The sequence below is a fragment of the Capricornis sumatraensis genome, chromosome 2, assembly GCF_032405125.1.
Source record: "Capricornis sumatraensis isolate serow.1 chromosome 2, serow.2, whole genome shotgun sequence".
Classification (NCBI taxonomy): Eukaryota; Metazoa; Chordata; class Mammalia; order Artiodactyla; family Bovidae; genus Capricornis; species Capricornis sumatraensis.
Window position 1 is genome coordinate 65,758,380 of NC_091070.1, and position 26,050 is coordinate 65,784,429.

General features: G+C 41.0%; 1 protein-coding gene across 1 annotated transcript in view; it reads right to left on the reverse strand.

Annotated features, from left to right (window-relative positions):
* The window catches only part of RTF1 (RTF1 homolog, Paf1/RNA polymerase II complex component), a 44,448-nt gene extending 19,950 nt beyond the window's left edge, over positions 1 to 24,498 (reverse strand). The window contains exons 1-4 of the mRNA XM_068964363.1: positions 24,289 to 24,498; positions 12,236 to 12,346; positions 2,528 to 2,675; positions 1,927 to 2,131 (exon numbers count right to left, since the gene is read on the reverse strand). Of these exons, the coding sequence (XP_068820464.1) occupies positions 1,927 to 2,131; positions 2,528 to 2,675; positions 12,236 to 12,346; positions 24,289 to 24,498 (674 nt within the window). The remainder of the gene's footprint in view (positions 1 to 1,926; positions 2,132 to 2,527; positions 2,676 to 12,235; positions 12,347 to 24,288) is intronic.
* Positions 24,499 to 26,050: the final 1,552 nt, after the last annotated feature.

Sequence of the window (26,050 nt, forward strand, 5' to 3'; positions counted from 1 at the left end):
TGCTGGGAAAAACTGAAGGCAGAAGGGGAAGAAGGTGGCAGAAGATGAGATGGCTAGATAGCATCACTGATTCAATAGACATGAATTTGAGCAAACTCTGGGAGATAGTGGAGGACAGAGCAGCCTGGTGTACTGCAGTCCATGGGGTCACAAAGACTCAGACACAACTTGGCAACTGAACAACAATAAACAATATAAATGGAATATAACCTTTAAAAATTGTGAATCACTATACATGTTACTTATATAATATTGTATATCAACTATACCTTGATTTAAAATGTTTATACTATGTTCTTAGATGTATCATCTCACTCTGAACTTAACAACAATCCCTCAAGGGGAGGCTGAGGCAGAAGGAGGGTCAGATCACCTGGCTAGTGAGTTGGACTTGAGCCTAGACTTTCTGACAGAAAATATCAGTGCTCTTTACACAACCAAGTTACCTTTATGCAGTAAGCTTGAATAAGTAAGTAAATAAATAATAAAAAAAGGGAAAGCTCTAGAATAGGGGAAGAACCTAACAACCAAAACCAACACATTCCCCAGCGGTCCAGTGGTTACGACTGAGCCTCCACTGCGGTGGGCATGGTTTGGATCCCTGGTTAGGGAATTAAGATCCCGCATGTGACTTCACTTTCACGCATTGGAGAAGGAAATGGCAACCCACTCCAGTACTCTTGCCTGGAGAATCCCAGGGATGGGGGAGCCTGGTTGGCTTCCATCTATGGGATCACACAGAGTCAGACACGACTGAAGCGACTTAGCAGCAGCAGCAGTAGCATGCTGCGCAAAGCAGTCAAAACAAAGACAAAAAACTCCAAAACAAACAAAACAACCCCCCAAACAAAACACCACCAAAAAACAAAACACCACCAAAAAGGATGCCTCATTACTGGTGCTGCCACTACATCTCACATTAGGATGCTAGTGATGTTTACACAAAAGTTTCTGAATAACCATGTACTGCCCTGCAGCTAAACAAATGAGCTACAAACCCCTAAATTTCTGAGAATGGCTCTGAACTTCTGTCTTAATTCTCCTCACTGCAAACATTCTTTAATTGCCTCATTCATACAAGGTGAAAAACATAAAAACCAACCTTGAGATAAGCCACCCACTACTCTAGAGCTACTTGGTGATTCTACCATAGGGCCCTACTGGCCTTGGTTGAGAACCTTTTGCTATGCTCTCCACAGTTCAGAAATACAAATTTTCGAAGTCATTCTTAACCATCTGGCAACTCTGGTACTGTTTCTTAAGTCCTGTTTGTTCCAATATAGGTAACTGTGGAAGCATCCACACTCAAAACCAATGTCTATGACTTGCTGCTGCCTGAAAGCCAAACATTCTTGTCTCGGATAACTCACCAGACTTAACATGGTCTCCAGAAGGGACAACCAGGGTCCCAGATGAAATAGGACTACTTGCTGCCAAAGAAAACGCTTCTATGTTTCTTTCACATGATCAGGTAGGGACAGAATAATCCTAGTTCTGAGGACTATTTCCTGAGATGAAAGCCAAGTTTATTTTCACCTTGAAATGCTTTTAGGAGGTAAGGAAAGACTTTTGTCATTTACACATGTAATCCTAAATACTGAAACACCTTTGTATACCAAAAAGCAATTTAACATTAGAGTTTGAAAAAAACCAAAAACCATGCTAGAAGGATAGTCAGATTTCTAACTCATAAACAATGAGAATTTCAAGTCATTTTTTTTGGATGGGGGGTGCTGTGCTGCATGGCTTGCTTCCACAACCAGGCATTGAACCTGTGCCCTTAGCAGTGAAAGGGTGGAGTCCTAATCCCTGAACTGTGGGGGAATTCCCAAAATTTTAAGTCTTAAACCCTAGGAAGACAGGGCTCCAAATGTGAACTTTGGAAAATTACTCTATTACTGTATCATTAAGGAACTACAACTTTACCTTTTTTTCAACACCTCCCTCTTCTCTATGCGGTTGAACAGTTCTTGTTCTCTCTCCTTTTCTGTCATCTGTTCCAGACGGGCCCTGTCTTCCTCATCTCCCATGAGGTCTTCTCCGTAGCCATCATGGAATTCCTCATCTTCTGAGGAAGAGTCTGAATCTGAACTGGAGGAGGAGCTGTTGCTGTCAGAATCTGACACTTCACCTGCAGCACAGGCCCAAACACAAGATTAGGTGATGCTGCAGAAGACACGTGTTAATAATCACTCCTCCTCAGCTCTCCTAGGTGAAGTGGAACATGTTCATCTCACTTCCCTGGTGAAAATTCTTGGCCTGCCTTTGGCAAACGCAAACACAGGTTACAGAGATTCTAATCCAGGGACTCCTCGTGGGTTTCCTGTGGGTTTCAAGGACCTAACTAATGCTTTGGAATTGCATGTATTTTTCTTGCTTCATTCAGATTCTAAACAGATACTGAAAGATTAGAGAGCTTTACAATAAAGGCAGAGACCATACTGTAAATCAGGTACCTTTCCCCCTGATTTCTGATTCTGCAGCTTTTACCACGTAAGAGTTCACTCCCCGGTCTGACTTGACTCACCTTCCTCAGGAGCTGAGCTCTCCGCTGAACTGTCTTTGTCCGAACTGCCTGAGGAAGCAGTTTTATTCGCTTGTTTCTTCATGGCTCCTTTCTTCTCTATTTTTCTGGCTTTTCCTTTCTTCTTATTTTTATTGCTCCCAAAAGTCCACTACAGGGAAAATTGAAACAGGAATTTTATTGAGAAAAGTTGTAAGATTTGAGAGTTAAGAATTTCCGATATTCACTGAAATAATTTCAAGAGTCTCTATTGCTTTGAATCCATAAATACACTTTTATAGGAAGAAAGATAATGATTTTGAAATTTTACTTAAAACTTCGTAACTTTTGGTTTATACTTTCTTAAAGACAGTAGATAATTTATACAATGAATAAAAATTAATAACTTTTTATCAATAGAAAAGCAAATATGCCATCTTAATGGCAAGTCAACTGAGTTAACTAAAACTCAGTACAGAAAACAGCTTCTAATGTTTCCTGTGGCAGAGAGGTCAGTAATTGCTAGAGGTTGGTATGTCTGGGTTTCAGTACACAGTGCATAGTTTAGTTCTGGAGTGGGTCCCAGGAAGGCAAGGGAATAAAGCATGTTAGCAAGAGAGAACTTCAGAACACACAGGGAGAAAAGGATGAAGGCCACTGTTTGGCATGGACAGTAGCACTGGTACCAACTCCAAGAAGGCAGAAAGCATATAATAGATCATTGAAAAATATACATGTGTGTGTATCTTTTTAAAAAAATCTGCAAATATTACACTACAACACAGTGCTTAAATTGGATCATAAATAGGAGATCCCATACATCTAAATACAAGGAACCTGCGATTTGTATTATCAAAGTAACAGGCTGGCGATACATAATCACTCCAAGGCCAAAAAAATCACCTTCATCAAGCACTTTAATTATAAGACTGAAAGACCATAAAATCATTATTAAAATTCACAGAGACTGTTTAGTTACATTAAACCATACCTCCTTTGATATTGTAACATCAGTTTAGGAGAATGATTTTAGGTGAAAAGTACTTTACTTAGAAAAACTTCATTTTATGTACTCTGAAAATAATATTTATAACCATCATGGACCTACTGTATAGCACAGAGAACCATATTCAACATCTTATAATAATCTATACTGGAAAAGAATCTAAAAAAGAATATATATATATATAGATATAGATATATCTGCATCACCTTGTTGTACACCTTAAAGTAATACGACACTGTAAATCAACTATACTTCAATAAAAAATTTAAAAAACTCAGTAAAGCAAACTCAGACAATACTAAATAAACCAACGAACAACCATGGAGGGGGAGGATAAAAAATAACATTCATCTTTCCAACATCATAGATTGAATTATAAATCTGGCATTGACATAAAATTTCTATATCTAATATTTTTTAAAAGCACCAAGTCTTTGTTCCTTCTATACTATGATCATTATAGAACCTATCTAACAATAGCCAAGATCAGAAGTAAATTTATTTTGGAGTTTTTTAGGGGGTGTGGGTGGCGGGATAGTCCTAATGAGGTTTCCATCTTAGAAATGCTCCAGATGAGCTATTTTTAAGAACCACAGTCTGTTAATTTACCTTGATAAAATACTGTGAAAGAGTGCTACTTTAATCTTCTAATTTTTCATTTTAATTTACTCAGTTATTTTAACTGCTACTTTACTTTTGTACTCAGGAGCTAGCAAGAAGGGACAAGTGAAAAGAAAACAGCTACATGTTCTAGATGATACCTTAAGTGAATAAATGACATATTAAGTAATACACCATTTATATATTAAGTGATATATAGTTAAGGCAACTCTATAAGTGAATTTACTTCTCAAACTTTTAATATTTCAACACTTAGTTACCATTTAGAAACAAATTCTAATGCTTTTAATGGCTATGTTTCAACCATTTCAAATTTTAATCATTCCAGGATGATACTTTCTAGGTCATTTTGAAAGAATCCAAGAGGCCAAAGTGATCAGTTTTTTAGTTAACTGAGCTAAAATATATTCACTTCCTATGCTAATAATAGAGATATTACACTTGTTTCAAGAAATATCCCAACTATGCACATGATAGTCAATAAATATTCATCATGAAAATGAGCATAACCCATCTCTTCTAAGCAGGGTGTCTTTTCAGACTGTACAGAAATCCCTTCTTTGTATAAAGAGGTCCCTTTGTACTTCTACCTGAAGGTAATACGGAAAGGCTCAGAACATAAAGGCTGAGCTCACAGAGGTCACGTGTATCAAGATGGGCTAGGGTCTACTTCTGCCCACAGATTAGTATTACTCATCTGCAACAGAGTCAAATTCTGAAATCCTGGGTGAGGGCAAGGGGGGAGTGTGTAAGAGCAAAAAGGGCTTAAATACAAGGCCACACAGGTGAACTCAATTCAGGAAGTGCTAGAAAGCTATGTGTGGAGAAGGCAATGGCACCCCACTCCAGTACTGTTGCCTGGAAAATGCCATAGACGGAGGAGCCTGGTAGGCTGCAGTCCATGGGGTCGCTAAGAGTCGGACACGACTGAGTGACTTCACTTTGACTTTTCACTTTCATGCATTGGAGAAAGAAATGGCAACCCACTCCAGTATTCTTGCCTAGAGAATCCCAGGGATGGGGGAGCCTGGTGGGCTGCCGTCTATGGGGTCACACAGAGTTGGACATGACTGAAGCGACTTAGCAGCAGCAGCAGGTAACTTTGGTTTAAAAAATAAAACTTCTTATGAATACATCTTTAATAATAATATGTGTTCATTATATGAAGCTTTGGGGAAAAAATAGTATTTTTAAAGCTAAGAAAAAAAAATCTGTAATTCTACCACCTAAAGGTAATCACTTAAAATATGGGGCCCAGTCTCATTATTCCTATTTAATATAGAGAAAGAGACTCAAATTGGTTCTGATTGGTCTCCCAAAAGATTTTTTTTTCCCCTGGAGAACAGGTCATATTTGTAATATTTTACATTTATTCCTATAATCCAGAGGTTTCTGAGTGTTTTCTTGGTCTAAATACATCTAAAGTACATATTTTAAATATTTGCCCAGTACCTCTCCTCTCAAGATCACAGAACCTAATAAACCATAAAGGAGATGGTCAAGAATTGTGGCAGGCAAAATCAATGTAGAAATAATCTTAACCCAGTCATTAGCCCCGGCGAAGACAATGGCAACCCACTCCAGTACTCTTGTCTGGGAAATCCCATGGATGGAGGAGCCTGGTGGGCTGCAGTCCATGGGGTCGTGAAGAGTTGGACACGACTGAGCGACTTCACTTTCATTTTTCACTTTCATGCATTGGAGAAGGAAATGGCAACCCACTCCCAGTGTTCTTGCCTGGAGAATCCCAGGGGTGGGGGAGCCTGGTGGGCTGCTGTCTATGGGGTCACACAGAGTCGGACACTGAAGCGACTTAACATCAGCAACAGCAGCCATTAGCCCAGAGATTGACTCTTTCTGTTGACTCTAAGAAGGAAAACTAATTCTTTCATTGCCAGAGGGTGGTAGTAAAGGGAGTCTAAAGAGTACAGGATAGGATTAAAGAGATACTCTTGGGCTCTCTCCATCCAGGAGAGAGCAGAAGAAATGACCTGGCTTTTCTTAATTTGCTTTGGGAACTATGGCTATAATGAATGGCAAGCTCTGTGGTGACCTTAAAAGTGCTCTAAAATGCACCACAAAGAAGACAAGAATGAGAAAGCGAGTGCCTGCCGATTTGCATCCGAGTACAGAACCAGTCTTCCCTGGTGGCTCAGACGGTAAAGCGTCTGCCTGCAATGCGGGAGACCGGGGTTCGATCCCTGGGTTGGGAAGATCTCCTGGAGAAGGAAAGGGCAACCCACTCCAGTACGCTTGCCTGGAGAATCCCACGGATGGAGTAGCCTGGTAGGCTACAGTCCATAGGGTCGCAAAGAGTCAGACACGACTGAGCAACTTCACTTTCACTTTCACAGAGCCAGAGAATCCCCTGAGGATAGCTGCTTAAAAACAATCTGGAAAAGGGAAAGGATCAGTGGATCAGTCAGGACTCATACACACTGACATCCTGCTCTCCCCTGCACTCACATGCAAGCAGGCCCACACAAAACACCAGGGAAGCATTATGTACATATGCAGTGATGGAAACCTAAAACAGCGACTAGAAGGAAGATGTTTTCTTAAGTAATAAATTAAAAGAAATTAGCACTTTGACTCTCACTCCTGTAACAGATACTCTAATGGATGGCAATTATCTAATAATACAAAGAGGGCTGGGAACTACTACATCACCCTGTGCCAGACTGAGTGTGTAGGGTGTATTATAGGCAGGTCCCTACTCTGGGAAGCAGCTGACCTTCCTGGCACTCAGCTGAAAGACAGGAAGGAACATGGGGTGGGGCGTGGCTGCTTTGGACTTGGGTGGCATTGACATGCTGCATATTCTGAGTATCCTGGAGACAGAAAAGCAATTTCTTCAGCATTTCAGAGAGGTTATCTCTAATGGGCAAGGAAGATCATATTCTAGGTCTCAGGACCCAGAGTAGAAACCACTGCAGTGCAGTTATTCCTGAAATGAATTTAGAGTGAAATGACATACTTTGAGGTAAGTAGGGTTTAAGAATAGCTGGGCTAGCGATAAACTACAGGAATAGAGGTTCAAAGAATTGGAATAAGGCCCAAGCCCTCAACTTGAGACTGTTTTCTTATCTGTAAAGAAGGAATAATACTTGACCACATATCAGGGTAGTGTGAGACTCAAAGGAGACTGAATGAAAGATGTTTAGAGCACATCAGAAACCATGAAGCTCTATATAAATGGAGGGCACTATTTTATGATGGGAAAAGGAAACCAGATCCTCTGTGAGCCTCTGTTCTCTAATCTGTAATAAGGGAATCCAAATGATCTCTATGACCCCTTGGAGTAGGATTCTATATGAACTGAGTATTATACTAAATGGAAGCATTTGTCAAAAGGGTTCAGTAGTCATTATTCTAGATCTAAACAGTGGCCTATAGAGAGCTGTGTGGAGAGGGCATGGTTCCTGATTTAGGTGGTTTTCTTTCTCCCCTTGAAGATAGAAAAGGATCAGCCAAGCTAAAGAGTAAATGCAAATGTCAGCCTGAAGAACATGAGGAATAGCAAGTTTTCTTTTTCCTTAAAAGAAATTAATTACTTTGAAATTAATCACAGTACAAAGAACACTACTATACCTTATAATCAAGCAATCATGCATATTTAACTGGAAAACACACTCAATCACAAAAATCACAATCACAAGAATCCCTACACTCAATCACAAAAACTTACAATGTGGTTGTCGAGATAAAAAGTGAAACAGAAAAGATACCAAAAAACAAAGTAAAATATAATCAGTACTCCACTGCACTGTGTGGTAAGAGGTGTCAGAATTTGCTGTACACAGTTTAAGCAAGTGGTCCATGAAAATCACTTTATTTTTCTTATGATGAGATTTTTTTGGTCTCTAGAAAATGAGGTGCTACAGTATGCTAATCTACATAGCCAAGAACCAAGAAGTATGTAAAAAAAAAAAAGCTTATGAGCAATTCAAACAGCTACTCCTGTTAAATTCAAGCAGAATATTCACGCAAACTCTATGGGGCCCTGGCTTCCTGACCTCAGAGCAAATCAGATACAGGAAGCCGGAAGCAGAGCCATCACTAGGAGATGAGACAATGGCCACTGCTTACCTACAACAGTGGGGGGAAAAGGAAAGGCACCCCAACCTGCGCTGGTATTCTGGAAGTCATTATTTCACAGGACAAGAACTGCCATGCATAACCATGACTGAATCAGCTTAAAAAACTATATTTGACAAAACTTATCTGAAAGTTTCAAATATAATAAACTTTCAAGAGTTTAGTTATAGTATTGGGATAATTCATCTCCATGGAACATCTTTTTCTACAAGTATTGGGTGTATGAAAACCTTACTAAATGAATATACACACTGAAAAACATTAGTTTGGCGGTGAAGGCCTTTATCGGAAGTAAGGCAGTAACAAAACTTTGCTCTTGGGTATCTCGGCCAACTTTGTGGAAAAGTTATTACTAAATGAATTTTAAGTAAAAGTAGTATCCTTTTCAAAATGTCCCATTAAAAATATTGGAGCCAGCAAGCAATAAATAAAGTAGTGGAATAGGAGTGCAACTAGATCAACCTGGGAGCGCCCAAAAGATTAATGGGATAAAAGGGAAAGAGAAGAAGCTTCAGAAAGAAAGAAAGTAGAAGACAATGGAATGGGGGAAAGCAAGAAGAGACCAGAGTTTTGAAGAGGTGGTAAGCTGGAGCATGAAGTTCGACCAGGAGGGCTGACACAAGTTCTAGGGAAGAAAAACCTGGTGTGACAAGCAGTGAATAACAGGGCTGGGCCCGATACGTTTATTTCTCAAAAGTGTAGAAAACAGGGCTGTACATGAAGCTTTATAAAATAATCATTCTCAGTCAGGCTGAGGGTATTAGAACATAAGTCTGATGTCCCCTTACTTTGTCTAATGTAGTTATATTCTGCTTTGAACAACAACAAAAAAGGTTTTCTTGGTATCTAACATGATTTTTACTGGTACCAAGTGAAAAATCTAGGCTTTCTTCTTATGTCTTACCTAGATGCAGCCATCTGTTTCCACGAGACCCACCATGTTTCTAAAAAGGACTCTGAACTACCCGATTTAGAACTCTCTTCCTCCTAGTAGACTTTTGTTTCAGCCACTTTTTTGCTTTTAAACTTCATCTCATGAATGAGCACTAATTCTCTTCCTTCTAAGCTTATTTTTCTTGCCCGCCACTCCTGTCTGCACCCTTGGTGGTGCTTCTCTTATCAAATGCGCTCAAGAAGAGACAAGAAGTGACAGTACCAAAACGCCACAACACAACATTATAAACTACCACTGCAGTGTGTTTCCCCATGTCCCCATTTCCACACGGCCAATCAAAGGTTACAGGAAGAGTTCTACTTCTTATTTTCTCATGTGCCCAAGGTATGATTGAGAATAATTCACTCACCAAAAATAATACCAAAGCATATTTTCTTCCATTAAAGTTAGGTATTCCCTCCCCCCGACAGAGAATATAAATGAAATCTCTACTATTCCCTCCTGAAATGAACGTTTTCTTTCTTTTTTTTTTTTTTGACTATACCACACAGCTTGTGGGATCTTAGTTTCCTGACTAGGGATCAAACCCATGCCCCAGGGAGCAGAAGCACTGAGTCCTATCTCTGGACCACCAGGGAAGTCCTCGTAATTGAACCTTAATATCCACTGTACCCACTTTTTCTGGATAGGAAACTTTCATAACTTCTTTGCATCTCCCTCCCCACCCCTACCAGTTAGCTAGATATCTTCTTATTCTAAAGTCAGTGCGTGTCTCTCCTTAAGACAAACCACCCATTAACCTAACTCAGTTGTTCCTGACAAATTTTCTGTTCCAGCAAATCTGAGGGGAACAATATAATCCTTTCTATCTGTATTTATCATTGCTAATGACAATAAACCATAAAAGAGTCACATGGGAGGGGAAAAGTGTTGGGAGGTATACATGGCAGCCATAAATCTGAGTTTACCATACTACTGAGTTCTCTAGTGGTTGGTAGGATTTTTTAAAAAAGACTTTCTTAATTGTCGAAAATAATGAAATATTCACCCTAACTTTGTAGTGCTTTGTGCTTAAGCTAGTAGCCTGGGCCAGAAACTGATAATGCAGACCAAAAAAGAGGCACCTTTCAGAATGGCCATGAAACAGAGACAGCTATTCCCAGTGAAGCGTGAGCAGAGCTGCAAGAAGCCAGTGAGCCTGGGGGATGGGACGTGGAGGCAGCTACAAGAGCTAAGAACTTTGCGGGGGGAAACTTACTCAAACTTTAATTCCCTACTAGACAGGGTGCAGCCTGTCTGTCAGCTTTTTCTCTAATAAGTACAGGAGTAGCTGGTAGCATTCTAAGGATGAAGACTCAGGAGTTGGTAAGTAGCTGAGAGTGACAAAGCTGGAGACATGTTTATGATGCTCGAGAGACATGTTTATGATGCTCGATCTACCCTAGCACATATTTGGGCTCCTCTAATGCTGTGGAGTTGATACATACTCTGACCGCTTGATAGAAGCAGTTCAAAAGGATGAAGGGAATCCTTGTAGTAACTGCATACTCAAGAGTGATCTAATGATAGTACTATGGAGCTTCAAAAGATAGCTACTGATTTTTTCCTTAAGGAAGTACAAAGATCATAAACATGCTACAGGGTATTCCAAACACAACACAGATTTGGGATTACACTCCAGCAGCTGACTTCTAAAACATGGAAAATGAAAATAGTTAATGTAGGAATAGTGGGGAAGGGAATTATTTCAAGATTTTTCTGTTCTATTTTTGCTTCTTTTTTAATAGAAAAAACAAAGCAAATTATTTCATAAAGCCTACTGCTTTTCTAACAGATTAGATTACTTTATCAATTTTAGAGGAATTACAGTTCCTCCATGAAAAATAAATGAAACAAAAAATAAAATTCACACATTTACTACCCCTTATAGTCAAAACAATTTTAGGTCTGTTAAATTATTTACGATTAAGAGAATATCACTACAGTCAATCAGAATGCAATCTTTCCTAATCTGCATATGCAGGGCACTGGTAAATACTGTTATGGCTGTTAACTAAATTTTATTATACTAGAAAAAAAATTTTTTTTTTTACTTCAGTGGAACTTTAAAACAAGATACTGTTAGTACACTGTTAAAAATATTTTCCTAAGGAGTTTCCCTGGTGGTCCAGTGGTTAAGAATCTGCCTTGCAATGCAGAGGACACAGGTTTGATCTCTGGTCCAGGAGGATCCTACACACCTCAGAGCAACTAAGCCTGAGTGCTACAACTACTGAAGCCTGTACACTGTGCTTAGCAACAAGAGAAGCCACCGTAATGAGAACCCCGCACAGCACAATGAAGGGCAGCCTCTGCTTACTCTAACTAGAGAAAGCCTGCACAAAGCAATGAAGACCCAACACAGCCCAACAATGAAATAAATAAATACAGAAATTAAAAAATTTTTAAACAAAAATTTTTTCCTAGACTGCAGGGTAAAAGATTAAACACAAAGGTGATATCCAGTCTACCTCCAAGAAATTACTAAGGGGAGGAAAAGTATTTTAAATCAAATGAGGAACATGTAGAAGTGTTTCAAAGACCTTTCCCCTAATCTCTCTCTTCCATTAAAGTTCTGGATCTTTTAAGGCCTTGTTTGGTGGTAGGCAGCAGATTGGGAAAGTCACCTTGGCTTAAACAATGAACAGCTGGATATTTCTCTGTAATACCTAGACACCACTTTGGGGAATGTTGATTATGTCTACTCAAAGAAAGCTTCTTGTCTTTCTAAAGTATTTTCCACCAAAATTTGGCATTCTTGATAGAATTTCTTTTCTGACGTAGAAATGGGATTAAAAAGTTGACCAAAAAAAAAAAGATGATGACTAACAAGTTGTGCCCCTTCTGTAAGAGTGCTAAAAATAAAAAACTAAAAAATGGTCACGGATGCACTGCAGAGGTGCCAGCTGGGTAACTAGCAGTACAGAGAACATCACAATGTGAGAGCTTTCCAGACACAATTTTCTTTCCCTAAGAAGTTCTTACAGATCTTAGGCAGGAAGGTCTCAGGTTAAGGGAAAGAGGCTGTCGGGACTCTCAGATGCCCGTCAGAGGCCCACCCCTCCACACCCACCTCGTCATCGCTGTTAGATGTCTCCGAGTCTGAGGAGGCAGCAGGCTGACTCACAGGTGGCTCCTTCTCTTCAGAGTCACTTCGCTTCCGCTTTGCCAGGGACAAGAGTTCCTGAGAGGGCAAAGTAGCCGCATGAGTTTCGTTTACAGAGAAAATACATCCAAAAATACTACAATGCCCACTTTCCCTAAATCTCTTCTACCTCTTTGTGGTTGCAATCAAAAAATACCGTCATGGGAACTTTCATCACATGAACAGTCGGACTGCCACACTTCTAAGTGGTAAAGAAATGTTCTCAAAATCTGTCCTGGGAATTCCCGGGTGGTCCAGTGGTTAAGACTGTACTTTTACTGCCAAGGGCCTGGGTTCAACCACTGGTGGGGGAACTAAGATCCCACAAGCCATAAAGCACAGGAAAAAAAAAATTAAAAAATCTGTCCCCTCAATGGGAGGTGTACGTCTGAAATGGAAAAGTGATTAGAAAACTTAACTGTAGGCTACCCCCATATGTGTTACGCGCTCAGTCGTGTCCAGTTCTTTGCAACCCCATGGACTGTAGCCTGCCAGGCTCCTCTGTCCATGGGATTTTCCAGGCAAGAATACTGGAGTGGGTTGCCATTTACTTCTCCAGGGGATCTTCCCAACCCAGGGATCAAACCCGGGTCTCCGCCATTGCAAGCAGATTCTTTACTATCTGAGCCACCAGGGAAGTCCCAGGCTACCCCCAAATTTCCTCTATAAGTTACAGAAGTACTGATTCTCAGGACCATGTCTACAAAGGTAATCTGCTCCCTGTCCTTAGTAGTATAGCCAATGCTCTGAGCATCTTCTTACTATATATATAAAATTCACGGTAAAACTGGCATCTGTGGCGCTGTTCAGAATAAGCTGACAAACTGTTAAGTTTCTGAAAGTGAAAATTGCTCAGTCGTATCCGACTCTTTGTGACCCCATGGACTACAGCTTGCCAGGCTCTTCTGTCTATGGAATTCTCCAGGCCAGAATGCTGGAGATCTTCCCAACCCAAGGACCGAACACAGGATGCCTGCATTGCAGGCAGATTCTTTACCGTCTGAGCCACCAGGGAAGCCCAATAAGTTTCTGAGGTAGTTTTCTGAATGCTTAAACCAGGGCGGGCAAAAGTATATTTCTGGTGCTTAACCCAGGGCCAAGCAGGAAGTATGCTGACCACTACATCAGAATCCTAACTTGATAACCCAAATATTTCCATTCACCATCTCTGCCTTGCCTGGTGATTTAAGAGATTAAAGGGGAAGAGATATGCCATTTAGTAAGTTGTGGCTACAACCAGGATTTGCTCTTTCATATGGTTCCCCTCTCCTGTTAGTTCTCCCCAACTCAGTCCACTCAAAAACACAACAAAAGGATACTTGCTCTGGTTCTTGCTCTTGGATAATATTAATACCAGACCAAAATTATATTGCACTTACCAGATGTCAGATACTTTTCTAAGCATCTAACATGTAATCTTCACAACACCTTAAGGTAAATATCATCACCCCTCCTGATTTAAAGATAAAAAAAAACTAAGTAGTAGCAAAGGTTAAGTAATTTACCCAAGATAATACAGCCAGTGTATGATAAGAGTCAGGATTCAAACCAGGACAGATAAAATCCTAGTTCCTATTTCAATCATGGTTTACATTTTCCCCTTATGCCAAAAAAAGAGAAAAATACAACTAATAAATACTAGTAGCATTATTCCTTGATGATGATGGTGCTATACAACTAAAGATTAACGGCCAAGACAAAATTTTTAAAGACTGCTATAAAATATCTGTTTTCCTCTTCCAGTCTCTTTCTATTTTAGGAGTATACCCTCCTTGGCCAGAATGAGAAAATGACCTTCTCAGATTAACAGCTGACATGATCTCGTCTTCATAAGCAGTCATGAAACGTTACTCTTCTCATTTCCTTAGACAGAGCTGGCATACTAACTTCCTGAAAAGGCTTCAGATCATAAGAACACTCTCCTTTTTCATACCAAAATGGTAACTCCTACTGACCAAATATGAACTGCAACAATATTTGTGTGCTTATAGTCTTGTAAAAACAAGTATGTAATTTACATATAGTGTGTTTTATCCTTTCTTATGGACAGTTCTATGAGTTTGACAAATATAGCTGAACTACTCCTGTGAACCAGATATAGGACAGTCCCATCACGCCCTCCAAATTTTGCTGTAATTTGCACTGGTCAATAGGAGTCATTACTTTCATATGAAAAAGTACAGTATGTATGACCTTCAGCCTTTTAGGAAGTTAGTGCTCTTCATCTCCCTCCCTCCATCCCCTGGCAATCACAGACCTGTTTTCTGTCCCTATACATCTGCCTATCATAAAATATCATATAAATATAATCATGTAGCATGTAGTCTTTTGAATCTGGTTTTTTTTTTAGAATAATGCATTTAAGATTCATCCATGTTGCTGGGACAGGAATAGGCAGTTTATTTCTTTTTATTGTTAAGTAATATTCCATTGTATGGATACACCACACTTTACCCATCTGCCAGTTGAAAAACATCTGGATTGTTTACAGCTTGAGGCAATTACTGGTTCATGTACAAGTTTTCATGTAAATACTAGTTTTTATTTCACCTGGATAAATGCCGAGTTATATGGTAATTTGTGTATGGCCTTTACTATTATCTTTTTTCTACATTACCTTCATGCAAATTTATAAAAATAGGAAAGATTTCTTATTTGTAATTTTTTTCTGACCCTTTGAGGTTCACAAATGCAACAGAATTCTGTTTTATAATAATACCAACTCATTATAACATGGACTTGGATATGTTGGCAATCAAATTCTTCCCTGAAACACAGACTATTACAAGCAGTAGATATGCATTAACAGTTACTGTAACTAGAGTGTTAAGATGTTAATATTGTCTTCCTGTTAAAGAGATTCCACATATTAAAAACCTAAGACAAATAATAAGAACCGTTGCAAGTTATCTGTATAGCACAGAGAACTCTACTCAAAACTCTGTAACTGACCTATATGGGAAAAGAATCTAAAAAAGAGTGAACGTATGTATTACTGATTCACTTTGCTGTACACCTGATATTAACACAACACTGTAAATCAAATATATCCCAATAAAAATTTAACAATAAATAAGCAAATAAAATAAAAGATAAAAACCTAGCAAATGGCTCTTCATTAGTGGACAACTGCATCTGACAGGCACAGTCCTTCTTCTACAGCATTAAATACCATATTAACAACAGCACAGAGACAGCAAAGACCTTAAAAAGTGTGAAAGGCTACTCTTCACAGTTAAGTCCTTTATATTCTGAGGGCTCATAAATCAGCTGAACACACTAACGTGCAACAGAAAGGTCTTGCCAATATTGCACACACAGATAGATTTGTTACCTATAGGGGTGGATTTATCTAACACCAATACTCACAAAAGCCAGATTAAAACTGATTCATGAATGGGGGTAGATCCACCTGCAGCTCTCTCTTGCCAGGCCCACTTCACTGTGCCACACTGGTTGAGATGATGTTGGTGTGTGTCCATTGGTTCTCTCACCATCCTCTCTGTATTTCATCACAGCTAGTGAAAACCTCTTTTCTCGGGATTCCTCTAGGATGCCATGGCAGTGTAGGGTGCCAGCATGGTTTATCAAATTGAAGCTGAACTAAAGATCTGCTGAGAGTAATGCCAATGCCCAACACACCGCAGGTAAGGCTGTGTAGGATGCCACATCTGGCTTCCAGAGGAGTGTCATTAACACTGCTTGATATTCAACACTAAACTAGGTGGCCAAAACTCAGACCCTAACAAAGCAAGCCTAACTACACTAAGGTAATATTTATTAAAATAGTATTATTTTGGTTAAAATTATAATTTTAATCCATCAATATGTCAAGATTCATAAACCTGAGGGTTGAATTCCCCTACCCCATCATTCACAATGAGCTTTTTGTGATGCCATGTTGGGATTAACTTGTAATAAAGCAATTTAGCTTCCCCTTACTCTAAGGAAATTAAGTCTCATCTCTTTAATCAAACCTCCCATGATCACATGAAAGTGGGATACACATTCTGTACCCCAGATAAGGAGAATAAAAGCTCATATGGATAAACCTCAGAGGTTTTTTTCCCTAATAGTTAATTAGCATGTATTTTTCACTTATTCATTCCACAAATACAACTGATATAAGTGATTACTGCCCATTAGGGTGACCAGACATCTTGGTTTGCTCAGGACTGTCCTGGTTTTAGCACTGAAAGTCCTGAATTCTGGGAAACTCAGTTCCTGGCAAGCTGGGACAGATATTAATAGTTCCCCTGCTATCAGCACCTACTATATACCAAGTCCTGAGTAGACAGTCATGAAGATACATAATCCTTTGATCTCACAGAACTGAAAACCAAGTGAGGGGGTATATGAATAACTGATTCACTTTGCTGTTCACTTGAAACTAACACAACATTATAAATCAACCATACTCCAATAAAATTTTTAAAATAAATAAAATCAAGTGAGGGAGAGAGACAAATAGATAAAGAAACAATTATATCTAGTAATAAGTGCTGAGAAGGTGGTTGTCAAGTGGATGGAACACCTATCTGCAATAGGGTGATTGCTTCTTTGAGGCAATGGTATTTAGGCTGAGACTAGAAACCTGGCAAGAGGAGAGAGGGGTGCAGCAGTCTTCTGGACAGAAGTCTACAGAGAGAATAGATAAGGCCCTGAGACTGGCAACAGCTTGGCTTAACCAAAGAACTGAAAGGGAACCAGTGTGACTAGAGCTTCTTAGGCAAGGGGTAGGGGATGACGGAATGAGGCAGGTTAGAGGCGAGAAGAAACCACATCATTCTGAGGTTTATAAAGCAGGATCAGGAGAACAAATTTTATTGGAAGGCAGTGGGGAGCCTTCATCAAATGATTTTAAGCTAGGGAAGTAACCATCCCCTGAGAGGGCTTTTAGAAGAGCACTCTGACCAACAGGAATGGACTAGAAGGCCAGGGAAGAAGTAACGAGGGGTCCACAGGAGAGCAATCAGAGTGGATGTGGCCTGGACAGCCTAAGTAGCCACAGGGACACAGGGAAGTGGGAGGACCTGAGAGATGCTGAGTAAAGAGTAATAATTCACAGAAGTTTAAATCTGAGATTAATTCCTATTTTTTCTTTCATATCAAAACTGTTGATAGAAGAACATCATTCCAACAGTGGACACCGGTTATTTTTAAAGAATAAGGAACACAGCCACTGTGTACACACATGTCTGTGGAATACAGGTATGCCATACATGTATCTGTACATACATGTATGTCCCATTCTGTTTTGCTAGAACTGTTTCAACAAGCATGCACTATTTTTGTAATTAAAAAACAAAAGAAAACAAACCAAACCAATGAACAAACACAAAAACCCTTCAGAATAAGTAATTCCAAAGTGACAGTATAACATTCTTTTACATATTGCATGACTGGAGCTAACTGTGGCAACTTCTTCCAATTACCAGCAAAGTGATTATAGTTATAGATAAAATACTGTGCTCTATAAAGGCCCACACTGCCACAGAACTGATAAAATAAAATCAGCTTTCAACACAATCAAAATAAAAAGTACATAAAAATCTTCAAAAAATTCTATTACTGTTGTTTATTTGTAATTGGTTCCCTCTTTGAATACTTTCTAACTAATGCACATTGGGCCTTATAGAAAAGATATCAGTATTACAGCAGAGGCTAGAGTAAGAACTCCCAATCTGACAGTGTCCTTTTTATCTCTAAGCAACCCTACTATACAGAAAAGTTAGAATCTAACTTTCTACCATGGATATGCCACAAGTAGCATTTGCTTATTCAGCAAAGATTTATTAATTGTCTACTCTGTGTCAGGCAGGCATTATTTTCAACTACCTACAATGCTTCCACTTGAGTCTCATAAGACAATTTTAATCTCTACACATCTAAGACTGAACATTTACTCTTCACCTCTAAACCTGATCTTCCTCCAGGGTTCCCTATCTCATGCCAGAACATCCTCTTCCTCACCCCCAGCATCCAATCAATCATCAAACTCACAGTTTCATAGCGTGAATATTATGTCCTATTGAATCCACTTTCTGCCATGTCTATAACTACACCGGTCCAAGTTAGGCATTCATTCAACAAATATTGACAAGGCAACATGCAGCAAGCCAGACACTATTCTAGATGCAGGGACACTCCACTGCCCTCTCGGAGCTTCCATCCGAGTGGAACTTACCCTCTGCACCATCTCTCACCTGGACTCCTCTATCTGCCACCTAACTGGTGTCCCTTCTCTAGATTACTCTTCACATGTCAGTCTGGGAAAACTTTTCAAAAGACAAAGAGGAACACCTCTTCCAGCTTAAAATCCTCCACTGGTTTCTCATTACCCTCAGAATAGAGTTCACAGTCCTGAATATTGCTGACCTGATCCTGCCAGTGGCTTAAAACTTCTTTTCAACCTCAGCCCACAGAGAGATAAATTAGACCTTATGAAACAATATCTTTATGAAACATACTTATCTTTATGAAGTCTGACATACAATTATTTTTTATATTTGATTCAATTTTGTTTTTATTTTTAATACTGGTTGTGATCCACTAAACTGGTTTTTCCATTTTTAAAGAATCCAAAGAGACTGCTTCTGCAGCTTCGCTTGGACCACTCTCTCTCCAACTAGTGATGTCGTAGTCACTCTGCTTCTTTCAGTTTCATGAGGGTGCTAGGCCCTTCCTGCCTCAACGGTTTTGTACATTTTGGTCCCTCAACCATGAACACTCACATGTCCCTGTACTCTTCAGTCACCTATCTCCTTGTCCCTAATCCATATTCCATGTCTCAGCTTAAATGTCACTCCCATCAGGCTAGCACTGGGTCCCAGGTCAAACTGTCACAGCATCTTTGTTCTTCCTTCCTAAGATGTAACACAAATCTAAGGAAATGACTCTCTGAGCAATTTCAGCACCTGTCCCTCCCTCTGTGCTCCCCTACTCCCAGCTCCTGGAAGGTGGGAATTGCTTCCATTTTGTTCATCCAATAGCCTTATTGTCTAGCACTGTCTAACACATTTGTTAAAAGATTAAAAAAAAAAGAAAAGAAAAAATCTTTCCTTTTGGGGAACTTAGGAAGGGAGCAAATAAGTACAAACCAAGAGAAGGGGTGTTGAAAGACAGGTTTTCAGTTTTTCCTAAAAGCCTGTTATGGCTCCCACTGGACTCAACCTTCCCTGCACTATTTCTAAAGGAAAGTCAACTGAAACTGGCAGATGAGTTACATCAGGCGAGATACAACATCATGGCACAAATTTAAAAACTACAGAAGTTAACACTGACACTTCTCACAACTTCATCCTAGACTTCAAACTGCTCTGACTCATGAAAAAAGACCTTAGGGACTTTGGCTAAGAAGTGGCTAAGACTTCATGATCACAATGCAGGGGGCCTAGGTTGGATTCCTGGTCAGAGAACTGGATCCCACATGGTGTAACTAAGAGTTCACATGCAGCAACTAAGAGTTTGCATGCCTTAATGAAGACTGAAGATCCCATGTGCTACAACTAAGACCTGGCACTGACAAAAAAAAAAAAAAAAAGACTATATTAATAAGAAGCACTTCTAAATTTCCCAACTTTTATGTGAAAGATTTGTGGAAGGATACTTTATAAGAATGATATTTTAAACACATAATGTCTAAAAATAATTCCTATAAAATACTTAGGGGCCTATTAAAAAAAAAGTTTAATTTATGGCTACTTCAAGTAGCATTAGCAAAGAGGACAGGATAACACAATTACCATCATTTTAAATAAAGATGAAAACTACAAAATAACTGCAGGTAGCTTTTCTTTTTTCCTTGAAAAAGGCAGAGTAAAGTTCTTGTTATAAACACTGAGTTGTACTGACTTGAATAGACAACTTCGGATTCCTTTCTTGTCTTGGATGCTTTTCATATTACAGGACCCACTACATAAATATTATTCCAAAAGAGTGGCATATTATCTTCATATAGGTACATGGTGGGGTAAAAAACCCTAGATTTGGCTCAAATTGTGTTATTTTTTCCCAAGAAGCACCAAAAGCAATAACTCCATGATTTGCAATTCTAAGATGTTGAAAAAAAGGTGTGGCCAACATAAAAAATAAGGTCACTATCAGGTCAGATGTTAAAATGAATCCTTCAAAGGTCTGAGTTTTTAAAACCTTTGAAAGTTAAAACAAATTTCAAAGAACTCCAATTCAGTTACTACATACCTCTTCCCACCAAGAAGAAAGGGAAAAAACAAACAGGCCTCAAAAAAAGCATCCCAACAATTCAAATGGCTTCAGAGATTAGAAAAACCAGCTGCTTTGCCACCTTAAGGTTTGAGGTGAAGTCGCTCAGTCGTGTCCGACTCTTTGCGACCCCGTGGACTGTAATCTACTAGGCTTCTCCATCCATGGGATGCTCCAGGCAAGAATACTGGAGTGGATTGCCATTTCCTTCTCCAAGGGATCTTCCCGACCCAGGGATCGAACCTGGGTCTGCCGCATTGGAGGCAGACGCTTTAACCTCTGAGCCACCAGGGAAGCCACCTTAAACATCTCTGTTAAGTGCCTTTGGTTATGTGTGCACACACACTATGGCTGAGACAGGAAGCTATTTCTCTCCCAAACTACTTACAGTGTCTTATGAAAAAGATTAACTTGCATACAGACAGTGGTCTCAGTGTTTAACACAAATAAGTACCTGGACTATAACTGGTAAAATGCCGTATTTTACCTCAGAGGATAGAGTCCCCTGAGAGTCTTCTGATTCAGTAGGTCTGGGATGGGAGCCCCTGCAAAGTACATCTTAAACAAGCAACCCAAGCAGTTTCATACATACATGTTCTTTCTCTCACCACCAGGAAAAACCAGTGTAGAAGGCTGACCTGCCTCACCTTCAGTAAAGACTAATTTGGAGGTAATATTTCTGACATAATGGCTTAGATTCCCACTTGGAAAACTCATAGACAAAGGATCTCCTTACTAACTGTGCTCCATTCTCACACTTGACACTCAGGGATTTGTCATGGTTTGTTCCTTTCCACAAGGCCTGCTCATTAGACAGCAAATACAATGCTATACCCCACCAACGAAGACCAAGAAATAGATGGCATAGACCAAGGCATCTTGGTGAGTTAAGGCCCAGAAGGCATTAACTTTGTTCTGAGGATTCCTAAAGACCGCAAAACTAGGCTGACTTTGAACTTCTGCTCAAGATCTCTGGGAAAACTTCTAGAGAGCATAGAACTTTTTGATTCCTCTGAAAGCCTGGCACAGGGCTGAATAGAAAGAAGGCACTGATGCCTGTTAGGATGCACAGGAAATGGGGATTTTGATCTGGTTCCCATCTGATAAAAAGAATGCCAATGAGTTGAAAAGGAGAAAGCTGAAATTGCTGTTAAAATGTATTAGGTATTACTTACAAATTTTATGCTAATTTCTTTTTACAAATAGATAAAGTTGGGTTTAAAGTTGTAATCCCTTCAGTTTACACTTTGAAAAAACTTTTTTGTGGATAAGGAAAAATCTTTCTGCTACAAAAGGAAGCTCTCTACTCATTTTATTTGTCAGGCTTCTGGGGGAAAAAATCAAAGAATAATTTACAGCTTAGTTCATTTATCATCAGAACAGATGTCTTAAGGGTGCTTTACCAAGGAAGCCCCCCAAATCATCTTTTAAATTGATGTATCAATTTCCTCTATTCAATATACTTTACAAACATGCATTCGAGTAACATAGAAAACGACTATGAAACATCATTTTGCAATACGAAACACAGAATAGTTGGTATATGGAAAGAGCATAGGCCTTGCAGTCATACTGATTTGGGTTCAAATTCTACTACCAAGTTGTGTGAATCTAGGTAAGTTATATCTTCAAGCTCCATTTTTCTTATATCTAAAATGGGGAAAATGGTACCTACTTCATCAGAATTTGAAAACCTGACGATGTAAATAAAGCACTTAATTGAAATGACTGGACGGCTCAGCGGGTAAAGAAACCACCTGCGATGCAGGAGACACAGTCATGAGGGTTTGATGCCTGGGTCAGGAAGATCTCCCCGAGAAGTAACTGGAAACCCATTCCAGGATTCTTGCCTGAAAAATTCCACTAACAGAGGAGGTTAATGGACTACAGTATGTGCTCAGTCGCTTAGTCGTGTTCGACTCTTTGTGACCCCAAGGACTGCAGCCTGCTGGATTCCTCTGTCCATGGGATTCTCCAGGCAAGAATACTGGAGAGGGTTGCCATTTCCTTCTCCAGGGCTACAGTACCCTTCTGCAGGTCTCAAAGAGCCGGACATCACTGAGCGACTAAGCACACACAACATATAGGTGACTAGCTCACCCCAGTGTTAGTCACTCAGCCTTGTCTGACTCTTCGCGACCCTATGGACTGGAACCCTCCAGACTCCTCTGTCCATGGGGTATTCCAAGCAAGAATATTGGAGTGGGTGGCCATTTTCTTCTCCAGGGGATCTTCCTGATCTAGGGACGTTCACCCCAGGCCCTATGTAAATGGTAACTGATGTTATCATCAGAAAAACCTACATTTTAAAATTAGAAAATAGTTGTTTTTTAAGTTCTAATCCTAAGTGCCAGTCTAAACTTATCAGCCAAACTTCTACAGTCAAGAATATATTTTCACATATTTCAGGAGTCTCTCCTGTGAACATTTTCACCTTACCTTTCACTTTCTATCCCATAACAAGGTTTCTATCCCTCTGATACTTTTCCACAGGCCCTACTACTTCCTCATCTCCTAGCTCTATACCACCATTTTCACTAGAGCCCTCTTTTCTTCAATACCTCTCCAGTCCCTCTTTCTCAAAGTCCTCCCCTTTTATGCCCTAATATTTAAGTCCTGAGACCTCTGACCTAATACAGAGGACTCCCAAGAAGCCATCTGTAGAAGAGCTTTAGTTTTCAAGTGCTTGTATCAATTAATTCTTACAAATACTCAATCCTTTGTAATAACCCAATCAGATACACAAGGCTGATGTTTTATCTAGACTTTACAGTTATGGCCAAAGATACATAGCTAGAAAACAGCACAGCCTAGAACTCAAAAATTTCAGATTCTAAGTTCAGTCCTCTACTCAACTTACAGAACTACTAGCTCTTGCATATCCTTTCTGTATATAATTTGTTCACTAAACATGCGGGAAAACTCTCTTTGAATCTTCTGTTATCAGTGGAGCACTGCTACAAAGGACAGCTTCCTCCCTATAGTATCTCCCAGAGTATATAAACAGTTCAAGCAACCCCAAGACAGTGAGACGTAAAGTTAGTTTCAATGGCTCCTGAACATCTTTCAAGTAGAAAGAATTCTGGGATGCTGCATGAAAAGGGCCTCCATGCCGCCCTAGATATTTCTCCACTTATCCCCACTTTCCTCCTCCCAAGAGCTTTCCTGGGTCTGACATCTCAATGGGGACCCTTAACAAACACAAAACACCCTAGCTGCCAAGTAGATTCGTGTCCACAGCTAAGTATTCTTCGCCAAGCACGGAAAGGTTGCCCTTCACTCTGTTCACACCCTAGTCTGAAAAACTTCATCTTCCACAGCCTGCACCTTCTCAGCCTCCCTCTCCCGCCCCCCACCCCCCGCACCGCCCCCCAAACCTCCCAAACGCCCGGGTTGGCGAGCGATACTTTCTATCTCTCCGTGGCCGGATCGCCTGGCCTGCTGCCTGCCGCCCCAATCTGGCCGTGGCAGACCAAGGATTCCTCCAGTTCCCCCAGTCCGAGGCCCACCAGCCTGGCCCCTGCCCCGCCTCCCCGCCCAAGGCGCCAAGTCCTTCGGGCTCCGTCTCCAGGCCCCGGCCAGACTCCAAGGGCCGCGGGCACTGCGGGGAGGACTGAGGGGGCGGCAGCGGCGTTCAGGACACGAGGCAGGCCGGGCGCTCCAGCCAGAAGGCCCGGGGCCCGACAGGCTCCCGACTCCCGTGGCCGGGACTCAGCCCTCCCGCTCCGCTGGCCCGCGCCTCCGCGGCCTGTCCTAACCTGATCCAGGTTCTCGTCGCTGCCGCTGTCCTCCGTGTCTGAGTCAATCACGACGCGGCCTTTCCGCTTCTTTACCATCGTGGTCCCCCGGCTCCCACGCCGGACGCCGCCCGGACTCCCCTCTTGCCCGCCTGCCAGTGGGACCGCCACTGCCGCCGTCGCCGCCGCCGCCGCTGCTGCTGCTCGACCCACACAAAGGCGACCGCGCATGCGCGCTCCGCTCCGCCCCTGGCCCCGCCCCCCGTTCGTCGCACGCCGTTCGCCGGCGCCCAAGCCCCGCCCCTCCCCCCCGACGCAGCGTGGGAGGCGGGGACACCCGGCTGGGTTCCGGGCGGTGAACGACGGTGTTGTACCCAGCGCCCGTAACTGGAAGCTCTGGGTGTGTCTCTGCTGTGGGGCCGAAGCTTCATGTACTGCCTACTTGTTTTGGACTGGAGCCGCAAGCATCTGGGTCTGCTCTAAGGAGCCTTTCGACTGTCTGACACTGATGGAGTCTCGAGGGCACCGTTAGGGCCGCCCGCCTGAAAGACAGATCGTCTGGACCACTCTGAGGACACCTGTTGTGGAACGAAGCCTGCCTACCTGGGCTGTGCGAGTGACAACTGATCTGGGACCTGAAGGATGCATCTGATTTACCCAAAAAAAAAGTAGAGGGAAGGGTATTCCAAGCAGAGAACCGTTTGGTCAGACATAGCGATAATAGAAAAAGTTGAGTTCAGGGAACTGAAAGTTCATTATGGCCGAACAGAGGGCATGGTGTGTGGGGATGAGACTGTGGAGGCACGCAGCGGCCAAATCATTCAGATCCTAATAAACTGTATTAGGAAGTTTTAAAATCTTTCGTATTGAAAGATTCTAAACTGTAGAACGACATTATCAGATTTGTGTTTTTAAAAAATTACTCTGGCTGCAGTGTAGCGAATGAATAAAGAAGGAAGGAGACTAAGGCAGGAAAACCACGTAGGCTGTTGAAGGCGTTTTGGCAAAAGATAATGCCCTGAACTAAGGAAAGTGAAAGTCAATGAATCGTGTCCTACTCTTTGCGACCCCGTAGACTATACATATACGAAATTCTCTGGACCAGAGTACTGTAGTGGGTAGCGGTTCCTTTTCCAGGGGGATCTTCCCAACCCAGGGATTGAATGCAGGTCTCCCGCATTGCAGGCAGATTCTTTACCTCCTGAGCCACCAGGGAAGCCAGAACTAAGGAAGAAGCAGTGAAATTGGGGAGCAATGGATAGCTTCTGGATAATTTGGAAGGTAGAATGACTAGGACTTAAAAATTAGTTGGGAAAGGGAAAAGGTGACGTCCCAAATACAAATGATACTCAGGTTTTGGTTTAGGAAGCTCGTGGGTCCTTCATGGAGATAAGGAACACAAGTGGAGAGGATGTTTGGGAGACTGGGTGTGTAGGAGATCAGTTCAGTTTTATGCCTGTTGAGGGCAGCTGATAAGAACAACTTCACAGTGATTTCTTCGTGGGATTTGGAATATAAGGTAGGGAGCATAAGAAACAATAATTTGAAACTGTTCTCAAAAGTTTTTGGAGTCCATTAATTTTTTATTCTGGTTGTGAAGTTGAGAGTTAGGCTTGAGGCTTCCCTAAGTGTTATTGAAAAGTGTTCAGAATTAAGGTAGAGAAAACAACCCAAATAAGGCCCAACTATCTCTACTCGAAAAACCTTGTCCTAAGAGAAGACCCCTAGACTTCTCTCCCCCAGCGTATCCTTGGAACTGAGCCCATGGCCAAGGTGACCCAAA